We start from the raw sequence: 13,765 nt of genomic DNA, 5'->3' as shown, positions 1-13,765 counted from the left end.
TGTGATTTGGTGTATTGTAAGTACTGGGCACTGCTCTGTGTGTATATATTCTAATTTAATGACGCAAAGAATCAGCATGTCCCCCTACTGCTGAGGAAACTGTAAGCAAGCATGTGCTTCAGCGATTGTTCCTTTGGTTGGTTATTTTGCAGATCAGACATAGCAGTGACTTCTAGGACACATTTCAGTTAATAATGATTTTCTCCTAGTATACTTAGCAACGTTTTCTTTTTTTTCTTTTCCTGTCACACAAACCATTTCTTCCTCTGTAGAAACCTCACAATTCAGCCACTTCAGCATAGTCACCATCTTTCTTTTCTCACTTTGGGGAGGAAGTGAGTTTTTAGGGAAAGTGGAATCACTTTCTTTTCAGGAAGTAGAAAGAAAAAATATGCCAAAGATCAAATTGTAGGAAGTGGTGACTAGGATTGTTACTGAAGTACTGCAGTGAAAATAAGAAGAAAATGAAAGTTTTTGCAAGAGCTGTTTCTGTAATCTTGTAAAGGAAAAAGTTTTATTTTTTGAAGGCTAAAAAATTAGTACAACTTCTAATCTTTTTGGAGACCTAAAAAGTTGTGTATTATTTACAGTGAAAAAAGAATATTGTCTCTTCACATTTTCTGTTTCCTGGTAATGCTGTGGAACTGAACAGTGGCAAATGTAAAGCCTATTGGAGAAAAAATGTTTTGTAACAGGGAAGGATATGGGCAGAGAGGGAAAGACGTGATACAGGAAAGTAAGACGGAAATAGAACTGTTAACAGTGATATTTTCCCCCTCCCCCACCTCCTGTTGCCTTCTGTTGTAGCTTTTGGTTTTGGGGAAAAAGTAAAATAAGGATCAGAGGAACCTGAACCTTAAGTGTACGTGACAAGGTAAGAGGTTGCCCATCTTGCAGCATGCCTGTGCACTCCCTGCTTTGCCCAGTGAGAGGCAGAGATTAGCAAAACTGGAATCCTGAAGGAAACTTGTGAGATATTCCATCAATGTATGGGCAATAGGCATTTTATATGTTGTTTGTTTTGCTTGAACGCATTGTTCTTTTCCTTTCGGCAAGTCCGTTTTGAAGAGGATACTGGATTCATTTTAATCCTGTCACAGACTTTGGGCTAAAGACCTTGCTTTAGTTTGCAATTTGTCTGACTGTAACATTTGACATGCATAAAGACACGTATAGCCCAGATGTCAACGGAGCAATGGGCTGCAGGGCTCCAGAGGCAGAATGATTTGGAAATTCCACTTGCGTCAAGGAGTCTAACTTATGATTTAGTATGAAACTATAAAAGGCTTCGAACAATAGATACATGGACTGTTTGAAGGGTTTAATATTGCAAATTCTTAGTTACCCATTCCTGAATGAGAACTTAAACTATTTGTAAACTGTAAGGTTCATGTTACATCATAAGGCATTGTGAAAATTCCTATGGCTAAAAAACATGATGAGTCATGCATTAAATAGAGTGTTCAACCTTTGCTATAGTGTTACACGTGGCACCTCTACAGTATTCTTTTAAAATTATATTTTCTGTAAGACACAGATTTTTTTTTTTTTTTGATTCTCTGTACTAATTCTGTGTATTGCTTAGCAATCAGGAGATACTGTTAGTTGACTATTTCAAAACTTGGGTTGGCTTTCTACTTTTCTCTTTTGAGCACTAAGATATGTGTTCTCATGTTGCTGTGGGAAGTATAAAGAGTGTTTTAAGAGAAGTTGTTTATGAATCATCCTTAATACAACTTAAATCTCTGGATTTTACTGTTTACAGGATCAATACTTTTTAGAAATGTTTTGTAGTCTAGGGATTTATTGCTATTTGTCTTATGGTAACATTGATTACGATAAGCTCTGATAACAAAGGAGGAAAATGACTGTTGAACTTCTTGGGGTTTTCTTTGGGGGTTTTTTGTTGTTTGTTTGTTTGTTTTGGTTGTGGTTCCCCCCCCCCCCCAGGCTTTAGAATCCAACAAACTAAAATGATCTGTAAAATAGTCTGGTACCATTGCTCATTTTGCTTTCATTGCTTTGGTGGCATTCTATAAAATGTCTGATACGAATGAGGACTAGTAGTCACAGTCTTCATTGTCAGCCTGTTATTTAGCTTTGTTCCAGTGTATTCTAAATGTGATGGTGTAAAAGCTCATGCTGGATTGAACAAAAGAGTTAGGAAATTTATACGCCAATTTGATGCACTTTAGGATTTTATTCAGGAGGCAATTCAGAAAACACTTGCCAGAGTTGCTTGAACACATGAGAAAGCCTGGGTATCTTGGGGGTGTGATTTGCAGCTATATTCTTCATGTAAGTATTTCTGTTGGATCCTCTTCATTGCTTGGCATGATTTGATATCTTATGGTAAGCATTCTTTCTTTCTTTTTTTTTTTTTAACCATTATACAATCCTAATAATGAGGTGCAAGCTCTGCTAAGATTTCTTTGCTTCAGATTCATTCTGTAGATAGGCAGATGACCTGGTTTATGAATGACTCGTGTTACACATAGCCACTTTATTTGTTTTTGTGTTTTGTTTTGGGATCTATTGTGACTATTTCCTCGTCCCATTTTTTGTTGACGCCTGTGAATATTTTATGCTGGCTTGGACAGATGGTTATAAAAGCTTTGTCTGAGAGAGGACAATTCTGAAGATAATTCTGAAGTTTCCTGGTTAATGTCTGCATAATCTAGTATGTAAATACCTTCCATCAACATTTAAATTATCGGTTGTTCTTCTTTTGTTGATAAATTAATCTACATTCTTTTACTGTTAACAGTGTCCAAAGTGCCTGTGATTTGAATAGTGTGTTTTTTTTGAAGTGTTGTGCTGATTTCTGATGACAGCAAAGACCAAAGTATATTCATGTATTGTTCATAATTTCTTGTTTCAGCAGGTATGCACAATCTTTAGATATCTGTTATTTTGATCTGACTGTTTCAACTCTGTTCAGCATTACATTATCTATATCAACTTTATTCATTAGCATCTTGCCTGATTACATTATGGGGATTTTTTGACTATTATGTGACCTATGGTGTTACTGCATGTTAAGCTTCTAGCTAACCACGGAGGTGCTTCTAGGTTGAATCTTGGTGACCTCATAGTGATTCATCTCACAGTAATGACAAACTTCATAGCAAAGTCGCCTCTGTAATAGCGAAAGGGCTACTGCTGATGAATGCAAAAGGGTTTTAACATGGAGCATTTTCCAGTTCAGACTACTGTGAGTCTCCATCATTAATTTCAGATGTCCTCACTTTTATCTTTATTTCAGCTTCTGATGTGCAGATGATAACTTTGATAGGATAGTCTTCCGCAGCTTCAGTCGATTTTCATAATGGTAATGACAATTTCCTGCTACGTTCTCCACAGCATTTCGTTCATGAATTTCCACATACTGTATTCCACTTAGCTAGTACTTCAGAGGTCTTTACCGTCTTTGGCTGTGTAAAGTGTTGGCTTCCAGACCTTCTAGAATGGCAGCAGCAGCTTTATGAGATCTTAAATTTCTTTTTCAGTTCAGATGGTTTTCTCCTGAAGCATTTAATATTATAGAAAATGAGCAGTTATATTATTTGTGATCCTAGAGTTCGGAGTAACATGAATTGCATTTTCTCTTTGATGTGAGTTCAGAACTGTGTGCATGGTTTTATTTTTGCTGCAAATTCTTTTTTGGCCTAAGAAAAATGCAGCTAGTCCTTAAGATGGTGTGGTATTTAAATTCCGATTGAAGTTTGTAAGGTAGTTCCCTGTCCTGATTAGATGATACTCTTGTTCAGTGACCTGACAATTACTAGTTGGTGATGGTCTGTCAGATTTCAAGGACTGTGCAGTGTTTTTCACTTCCCTTCACAGATAGTTTCCAGTTGCTGTAATCAGTTACAATCAAAGCACAATTTTATATATAGCAGAAAACCAATATAACATCCTGGATGCATTTTCTTCAGTGTCAAACAAGCGATAGTTGTGTGGTTTCTGTTACGTTTTGTGTTTGGCTGTTGTGTTGTGTTTTTTCAGAAAGGAATGTGCTAGTTTTGCTTAATTTCAAGGAAAAACACCCTCTCTTTGCTCTGAATAAGGGATAATCTCAAGTTTGTGTTCACATAACTTTGAAAACCGTATCAGTTCTTTGCTGTGACTTTAAAAAGTAAGTGTTGCGTGAGTGGAGATGGGCCATTCTCTGAAGTTGCAGGTTAGAATCAAGTTGATCTTGGTACCAAGCATTGAACACCTAATAGTTTGAAACATTACAGAATGTCTTTTGTCCTGTTTTCGTTTTTGCTTTCTCTATTCTGCTGTAAATTACTTGAGGTTCATTGTTCTGCTCAATAAAACAGCAGAGCTGGTCTCCTGTTGCATAGAATAGCAGAGACAAGTCACAGCTTTCAGGCAGAGCTTGTCTTTGAAGGTTGCTTGATGTAGTTCAGTGGAGGAAGCTCTAGTTTCATTTGTCTGCTTCAAAACCTGAATGCACAGGCAGTTGTTGGGTCAGGTTCTCATACCAATCCTAGCATGATGATGTCTCTGAGGTGGGAGAAGCCTCTCACTGTTCTGTCAGTGGTAGTAGTAGTGTCCTTCTTATTGCAATCCTTTAAAGCCTCTCAAACTTTGAACAGTTGTCGTGTAATTGCAGAAAGTATTCCATGTGAAAGGCCTGCCAGCGGGGGTCAGCTGGGTTTCTGGGAGTGACTTGTGAATTAAATAACTGGTCTGTGGAGACTTAGGCTGCTGAAAGCAAGTTGAAGGAAATGTCAGTATGACGACTTTTGTTCTGGAGAAACTGCACCTTCTCTCAGCTAGGATGTTGAAAAGTGCTGTGCCTGGTTTCAGCAGATGAAGAACTGCGCTAGCAATGTAATTGGAAAGAATGTGGCACAGACACAAGCTCTTCAGCTTGCTTTTCTCAGGGTATGACTTCAGAGGTGGACTGAATGCAGCAACTGAGGCTGTTGGAGCAAGCCCTTGCCAGCTGTGGCAACGCTGGGAGAAGCACTTTCTGGAAATTGTTAATTTTTTCTTGTAGCTTTGAAAATTCATTTTTTTTTTTAAATGAGGATAATTCTGCTTCCTGCTTTGTAGGGAATAATTCTAAGAGAAAGTCTGTATGCCTGAAGTGTTGTATCATACCTCGGTGTTATGCAGCACCTTTTAGCTGTCTGATCTTGTGGGATGGCATTTTTTCCTCTGTATAATGCAAAAAGAATGAGGTAGGACTTATTTTACAGTGATTGTATGCTTATTTGTGATGTAGTTTTCCCCTTTTACTATGAAAATAATATTACACTAACCTTCAAGATGTTTACATGGTTTTTTAGGATAAGACAATTAAACATCGTAAATGGAAGTTAAAATGGGATTAAGTGGCTCATGCAAAAATTACGGCTCACATTGAAACAAGTACATAATTCAAATTAGGTATCACTCAGCTTTTTACTGTGTAACCTCATGAAAGTGAGAAAGGTTTTGTTAATGTTAATGATTGTGGAATACAAGTTACATTGAGTCTATGGTACAGGTTAGATTAATGGATTGAGTTTAGGACCTGATCTCTTTCTAGGACTATAGCTAGCACTACAAATCTTCAGCATGTTACTGGACATGCAGTGTTTCTCTGTGTTCCACTCTTTCTTCTATTCAGTTCCAAGAATATGGCAGGATTAAATGACTGTTTTGCTTGCTAGAAGGGTATTCAGTTGAAAAGCCTTCTGCTGACAGCTCTTAAAGGATGTGAGGTGGAGTACTCCAGAAAGGTTTTACCATAATGGAAGATCCAAATCAGTGGATTTCTTAGTGAAAAATATGTTCCCACTCTGAATTAATCACTTAGCTAGTATCCAGAGAGGTTCTGTGTCCTGAATCTCTTAAGTGACATCCACTGCTTTGTTAAAACTGTGGACATTCCAACCATAGTGTCTTTAGGATAGCCCCTGTCTTCCGCTGACCCTGGCAGGGAAGGCACTGCTTTGAAACTGTATACGTTGAGTATCATTCTCAGTACTTGTTAAGAAGAGTAAAATGTAATATGAAGTTGCTTCAAGATAGACTGCTTTCTGACTGTGACATGATGTACTGTAATTATGTAGACACTAACTCGGTCTAGATTTGCCTGGCATGCTGTTGTTCCTTTCTTGGCACATGAGTGCATCTTCCTTACTGCTGACTTCAGCAATGACTGTGATGTAGCGCTAGCAACAGTATTTGTTCTGTTTGCAGTGAAAATAGTACAGCAAGCTTCAGTTCAACTCACATGGTGCATATTGCCTCATTGATTTGTTTATGATTCTGGTACTGTCTTGCTTAGTACACATTATTAAAATGGAACTGATCACAAAAGTAATATTTCCCTGTTAATAAATTCACTGTGCTGTGTGTTTTTGTGATGTGTTTTTATTTTCTTTTTTTTTACATTTAGTATGAGGATAGCTTGTAGATGCCTTCAGATCTGCAAAAGTCATTGTCATGTGTACTTCTGTTTGTTTGTACAAGGAAAAAATCCTGAAAGCTCTTTTAGACTTTCTAATCTCCCAGTGATTTCAAGTGGCCTTTCTGCATTTCTTCCAAATTTGATTAATTCCTCATAAAGATGAATGATAAGAATTGAAAGTAATACGTTAGATGAGATCTCATCAGTGCCTTGCGTGAGAGCACTAATGTTACCCTATCCCAACTAGATGCATTTTGTGTATGTGTACAGATTCCTAGGATTGTTGGAAAAAGCAACGAATTTGCTTTTTCATTTATTGAGTGTTTGGATTTTTTTATGCTCTTCCTGCTTTGCGGAGAGATGTCTTTCTGAAGCTTTAAGTTTTCTGTTTGTTTTGAGTTGTTGAGTTACTGCAGTTCTGTGAATGGAGATTTTGATAATTAATTCAGAAAGCACACTATCTTGATAAAGTTTCTTAGAAGTATCAAACCAAAAGAGAATTTCTGTTGAACGGAGCAAGTTAATTTCCACATCTCCTATCAGAGTTTTCCTCTTTTGGTTAAGAGATCTTTGTACTTCAAATCTGTGGTGCTATTTCTGAAAACTTCTTGCACATCTTTCCTAAGCCTTTTTTTTTTAATTTACTAGCTGTTAGACATACAATTTGGCTTGAAGTTGCTCTTTGAGAGGCATTCTTTTAGCAGCCATGCCAGCTTATGCAGCTTCTGCTGCTTGATGCTGCATCCTTAATTGTGCTATTAAAACTGCTTATGCAGCTGCTCATTACAGTGGATCAGGGAACTGAACTTGGTTAAGAGTAATTTAACTTAATTATGTTTTTGTCTTACTGCTTTTAACCTGGATAATTTCAGGGAACAGCTTTGCTGAATGACCTGCAGCCATACTGGTGTAAATGGATGAATAATATTAGGATAGGAATGAAAGATGGAAAAAAATGGTAACTGCTTAAGGCTTTCTTTTAGCATCTTATAAAAGAAGAAAAAAACACAAACCAACAACAAGCCAAATGAGCACAATTCCTTTTTTAAATAGGGCTCTTCACTTGCCTCCTTAGAAAAATGTGTTAGACAAAAAAATACTCAGTGGTATAGATTTGTATAAACGTCAAACTTCCTCCTCCCAAACTCCCCAATAAAGCAAACAACTTTGTAGCAGCTTAGATTTTTCCAGACTTGTTGGTTATGTAGACTCAAAGTCTTTCCTATTCAGTAGTAGTGGACAGTCTTTATAGGTTTAATTATCCTGCGTTGAATGCAGGCATAGTTGTTGGAGCCCTGCTTATGTCATCTCAAGCACCATACAATCCAAGAACATGGGAATATTCAGGTTGCTAGGGCTAAGGGATGACCTGATTGCTGTCTGTAACTATGATTAGAGATTACAGACAAGGTGGAACTAGACACTTTTCAGAGGTGCCCAGTGATAGGATGAAAGATGGTATATAAAAGCTAGATGAGATTCAGTTATTATTCCATGATTTTTATACCTCCAGGGGCACCAATGGCAGCAAAATATTTATTCTCCTTTGCTTTTCAAGTTGAAAAAATACAATATGCAACTGAAATGTCCTTTTAGTGCTGCTTGTTTCATTCACCTGCTAACTTGTTTTTACTGAAGCTGTAGTAATATGCCAAAATGATGATTCAGTGTACTACATATCTAATGTGATTTTTTTCTTTCCTTCAGCAAATTTGACAGGCCATGCAGAGAAAGTTGGCATTGAAAACTTTGAACTCCTGAAAGTTCTTGGAACAGGGGGTAAGATACACTGTTTTTCTAAGTTCAATGTTGGAAGCATTACCCTTAAGTATAGTTCTGTTTTTCAACTGAGGTTTTGGTAACTGGAACATTGTTTAGGAAGATATATTGCTTTTGTATTGCATAGCATAATTTTCTTTGTTTTTTTCTCACAAATATTGTGCAAAAATGGAGGTCGTGTGTTCTAGCTTACAGCACTTTTGAAGATGCACTTTTTCAAAAAAATAGAGAGTAAACGGCTTGAGATTTGTGACAACTTCATACAGTGTGTGAAAAATCTGATCTAAATTAAGTCATGATCTTGATAATTTCGTTAATTTTTCAGACTATGTTTTCTTGAGTTTCTGGGAAAAAACCAAATAATGTTAGAATGTTATTGAATAGGATACTCTCTTAACTATGTGGTTTAGGGTTGACATTGTCTCTGCTAGTCTTTTTCTGTTGTATTCAAATCCCAGTAATATTTAAGATGGAAAAGGTTTGCTGTTGTATTGTGGATTTCAGCACAATGTTGGAGACTTGTAGGATGTTATAGGATTGCTGACTGACCAACAAAAAAGCTTTGTTTCCCCATAGTTGAAGGGACACACACAGAGGCCCGTACACAGACCAAAAGTAACAGCTTTTATTCTTCTTAGTGTGTTTATGCATTTATTTTGTCAGTATTAACATCAGATGCAGTGTTGAGTGGATTGAGATAATCATGAAGGTGGACTGTCATCAAGGTCTATAGAAGTTACAAGTTAGTTACGATACTAAATTTTAGGTATTGGCAGCCATTAATGGCTGGCAGTGAGGCTAGAATTGTACAAGCTGCTACATCACTGAAGAGAGCACAGGGTTTTGATTTTCACATTTAGCTGTCATACACATTCTTTCATAAATTTCTTAAACCGTTAAATCACCTGAGAGTGTATTTTCCTGTTTCTGAAGTAACTTTTTAAAAATTTAAATCTAACAGTCTTAACGATTCAACGCTTACTGTTAAATTTCAGTAGTTAGTGGTAGAGGCAAAGAAGCTTTAATATTACATATTCATAGGTAGAAGCAGCTATGCTGTTCTCAAGTGGTCAGTATTAGTCTGAGTGGGGTTGACAAAAAAGAAATTACTTATAATTATGCATTTATGCAAGGATGTCTTTCTCTCCTGCTGATGGAAACATTGACTGCATTTTTAATTATATATATGTGTGTGTATGAAAACCAGTCCCATACCTGAATTTTTTTTCCTCTTTCCTTACCACTGCCATTAGTCTGAGATCATGTTAATATTACAGCTGTTGCATTTGGAGTACAAAGTAAGTTTTGGTGGTTTCCTAAGTGTCAGTCTTCAAGTTCAGAGTAGTCGTAGCCTGACCTCCTTCTACTGTGTTTAGGCAGTGCCTCTGAAATACCCCTTTTGCTGCTGTTAAACTGTGTCTGTTATTCATTGCTACCTTCCATGCCCTTTCTTCTTCATGAACAGATTAGCCAGATTTCACTTGGCCTGGAATACTCTTAATGAGAGTAGGTAGTCCTTAGGCTCACAGTGCAAAGCTATCTTATTCACTCAGGTTAACAGGATAATTTTTTTACGAGGAATCAAGCCTGTCTGTCTTCATCATGCTCTACTAGTCACGTTGCTCCAGAAACATCTTCTGTCTTCGTGGACTTCGGGAATAATGATTTCAAGAACCGACTAAAAGATCCCTGCAAACTTCAGGAATCCAAGGACACCTTGGGTATCCTGAAATGACATTTGTAGGAGAATAGTAGTTTTTTTGTGGAAGAAATGCTAGTTGCATTCTTTTAATATGTAATTTCAGTCATAGCCTGAGATTCTTGCATTGGAAATGTAGACCATTAGGGAGGTCAAGAAGTTTTGTTCAGTCTTAAGCGTATCACAGCTGAGACTAGTGCACTAGGTGTGTCAGAGATTGTTGCTTGCCAATTACTGGACAGCATGAAATGCAAATGACCGTATCAGAATGCAGCTAGTTCTGTTTGCAGTAGGGGGAGTGACCAGGAGTGACCATCTGTGAATTGTCAGTGTTTGCAGTAATGTAGAATTGCTGAAAACACAACTAGAATGGACTTGAAGAGATCCTCCAATTGCTTGGCCCGAGACACAGTCTGTTATACCTGCGTAATCCCTGACAATGGTTCATTCTTAAAAGCCTCTAGTAGTAGAGATTCTGCAACCTACCTAGAAGTTCTTGCTGAGGATGTTGAATTTCCTATCTTGAGAAGCATTCTGGGGATCGTAAGAAGCAAAAATCCCCTCGTTCTTGCAGGAGGTTTCTGAAAGAATATTATTTCACAGTAGGATATAACTGTGTTAAGGCATTTCTTCTGTAAATATAATCCAGCAATATTTTGATGCAGCTCTGAACAGCATCTTCACTTTCAGTGTATTTCTAATGGTTGTGGTGAGAAGAGTTTCTGTGTCCTTTTCATTAACTTGGTGGAGCAGAACAGAAACTGAAGCAAGATATTGGCTATTTGGCTAAGATGATCCTGGAATGTTCTGCTGTGAGAAGAATGCTTGTGAGTATTGGGCCTACTGTTACAGAACTACGGAGAACTTGTATGAATTGACTCTAGTGCTGTTAGTTTAATAACGTATAAACCCCTTTGTAAAACTTTTTTTTTTAGGAAGTTCTAGAACTGTCTTGTCAATAACAAGAATTATTGTGCAAGCCCTCCGTCTGAAGTGTGGAAAATCAACTTAAATGCCATAGACCTTGCAGTATCTGCTGCATGTGAAAAGTCTGAGGCTATACATGCAGTTATTTGGCTATCACACTGACTGTATGTTTTTCCTGTGCAATGTGCCTTGCTTTTTTTTTCCCTACAACTTCCACAGCAAAGAGATTATTTTTCAAAAACTTTGTAAGACTCTGACCACCTGTTTGCATGGAAACTGTGCTCAAGTGTGTTGTGTCATGAGTTGTGGGATCCTGTTCAGGCCTGTGGCTTCTTGTTCTCATACTTGAGTTGAGGTTGGAGGAATGAGCATGACTACTCTGACTTCTCAATTCTTGGTAGAAGAATTTATGTTTACTTGGGGGAATGAGAAGAAGCATAAAAAGAACTGTCTATAATCACAATAACGTAAGTCAGAAATATTTGGAATAGCAGGCTCTTATTTGCAGACTTGTCTTAAATGATACTGTACAAGAGTAAGGCCTCATTTAGAACTGTACGCTTGTACAAAACTACTGGTCTGCAGTTCAGTTGTCCTTAGACTTGCTTTGATAATAAATGAAGAAAAAGTTCAGAAGATATTTGCATGCCTTCTGTATTAATAAGTGAGAGTCTGAATTATTCTGTAGTTTTTATTCTATTAGAAAAAGAAAAGAGGCTATTTTCTTCAATGTATACAGAAGTAATTTTTATCTGTGTATAGCTGGCTAAATGCCTTGCCTCTAAACGGTAACTGCCTGTTGGCTAGATTGCAAGTTGCAGGTACTTATTAGATGCCTTTTACCTTTCAGAAAAAAAAAAAGTGATACTTTAATTATTTCAGAAATTTGAAATATTTCAGTATTTTCAAGTGGGATGTGTGTGTGGGAGGGTGGTGTGTTTGTTTTGTAGGGTTTTTTCTTTCTTTTTGTGTTTCGGTTTTCATTTTTAATCAGGGTCTGTGGGAAGGCAGGATGGTTCCTGTAACCCAGAGACGTGTCCAAACAGCCATTGTTATCGCTATTAGTGACTTAGCCCAAATTATGGGCAGGATGATAAGAGAACCATGGGGTTGATTTTTTTTTTTTTTTTGTGTGTGTGTGTTGGGATGTTGGGTTTTTTTTGACAATTTTGAGAACTTCTCTATTCTTTTACACTAGTAAATTCTATGAAGTTGAAGATGGGGCTGAGAGTTGAGGTCATCTTAAGACATTGATTCACAGAGACAAAAGGGATACTATTGCTTTTTTGGGGAGCAATTTAAAGAAAAATGAAGAAGAGGACATCTGATGTTTTCTGTTTACATGTTTCTGTGTATTTTTAGGCAAGAGCAATCTTTGCTCTGGCAGTGAAAGCCTTATCCTGGTGTGAACTTTTAGGTATTACTGTAATATAGTGAATGCGAAATGAAAGGTCAGTGTTTTCGAACTATCTGATACTTAAATGATCTACAGTAATCCAAGGCAGAATATACTGAAATCTCAGTCATATTAAGTGATGACTGTAGATGCTATTTTAACTAATCACAATATTTTACATATAGTCTGCTATGAAACAACTGAAATAACTAAAGATGATATTCAAAATATGTTAAATTAAATGATACCTTGCTTAAGTATATGTAATTGTGGTAGTTTCTTATAGACTTGTTGGTGGTTTTCTTCAGGTAACAGCAGTAAAGGTTTATTTAAATCTTTTTTTTTTTTTTAAGACAAAAAAAAATTAAGATTGTTAGAGATAGTATCCTGGTGTACTGATGTTTCTTCTGTGGAAGTGATGTTTTTTGTGATAACATTTCCTTCATGCTATGTCTTAAAATAATGTCATACTTACTGTTTTCTTTAATTTGCATTTCTTTCTTTCTTACATTCCTTTGTCTTGCTTGTTCTTGTACACGCTCTCTGAATTGGAAGCATGCTTGTTATATTTTGCTTTTTGGTGTCAAAAGAATATCATATTATACCTGTTCCTCTTTTCACCTAAATCTCATGGGAAAAGACAAGAAAGCAACAATTTGAGTTAGTAGCCTTTTAACTTGAGTTGAATGTTTTTACATTGCATTAAGGAGCTATTATTAGAAGAAACTTCCTCATTAAGAAATCAGTTAACACTTTACATCTTATTTACAGTAAACATATTGTTTACAGTTAAAGAAAATATATGACAGTATACTACTGTTAATAAAGTTATTAATAATGTACTTGTTGCTCTGGGAGTGAATGCTTGCTTGACTTCTCTGACTTGCCTATGTTCTGTTCTACTCAGCATATGCTTTCTGAAATTCCAGTCTGTTTTTGTTTAAGTCCTTTTCTCTGCTGTCATTGTATATCCTTGCAAATTTGGAATTTTTGGATTTCCTGTCCACTGTATTCGTGTTTCTATCTGTCTGTCCTATCTACTTAAAGCTTTATTTCATGTGACATAGAAAACTAGTGCCTATTCTGTAGAACAAGGTTACTTTACAGCCAAGTAATCTAATTGCTTCCCAAAGCCATGAAGGGAACAACAAGAGAAGGTGGCTTTGTTGGTTTTATGCACGCCCACATGGCTTATTTGCTTCATTCTTTGTAAATGTGTTTTTAAAATAAAAAAATTGTTAATGTAGAGTGCATTCTGGGTCGTACATTTTTCTACACATAGATTATTCCTTTTTTTCTTCTCAGCTGTTGCTTCTTCTGATTTTAATAAATGCCACTTCCTTTCAGTCTTTCAACTGTGCTTAAGAAGAGACAATAGAAATGGTTCCTGAGCATGTGCCCTAATAATCTGGTCTACCGTTTGAACTACAGTCTACTAAGGAAGACAGAAAATATAATTGGAAACAAGAATATAAGTGCTGAATATAAAAGAGAGTAGTTTGTACATGATCTTTTGGAATTAAGTGCTTGTATGGGAAGGATATTCTTC

The 13,765-nt window shown here is 36.6% G+C and overlaps 1 protein-coding gene across 3 annotated transcripts in view; it reads left to right on the top strand.

Moving 5' to 3' along the window:
- Positions 1 to 13,765, top strand: part of RPS6KA5 (ribosomal protein S6 kinase A5) — an 84,271-nt gene that overhangs the window by 3,330 nt on the left and 67,176 nt on the right. For all 3 annotated transcript variants that reach the window (XM_075426146.1, XM_075426147.1, XM_075426149.1), the window contains exon 2: positions 8,123 to 8,194. In XM_075426146.1, the coding sequence (XP_075282261.1) occupies positions 8,123 to 8,194 (72 nt within the window). The remainder of the gene's footprint in view (positions 1 to 8,122; positions 8,195 to 13,765) is intronic.

The sequence above is a fragment of the Opisthocomus hoazin genome, chromosome 7 (assembly GCF_030867145.1).
Source record: "Opisthocomus hoazin isolate bOpiHoa1 chromosome 7, bOpiHoa1.hap1, whole genome shotgun sequence".
Classification (NCBI taxonomy): Eukaryota; Metazoa; Chordata; class Aves; order Opisthocomiformes; family Opisthocomidae; genus Opisthocomus; species Opisthocomus hoazin.
This window is presented reverse-complemented; position numbering and strand designations above follow the sequence as displayed.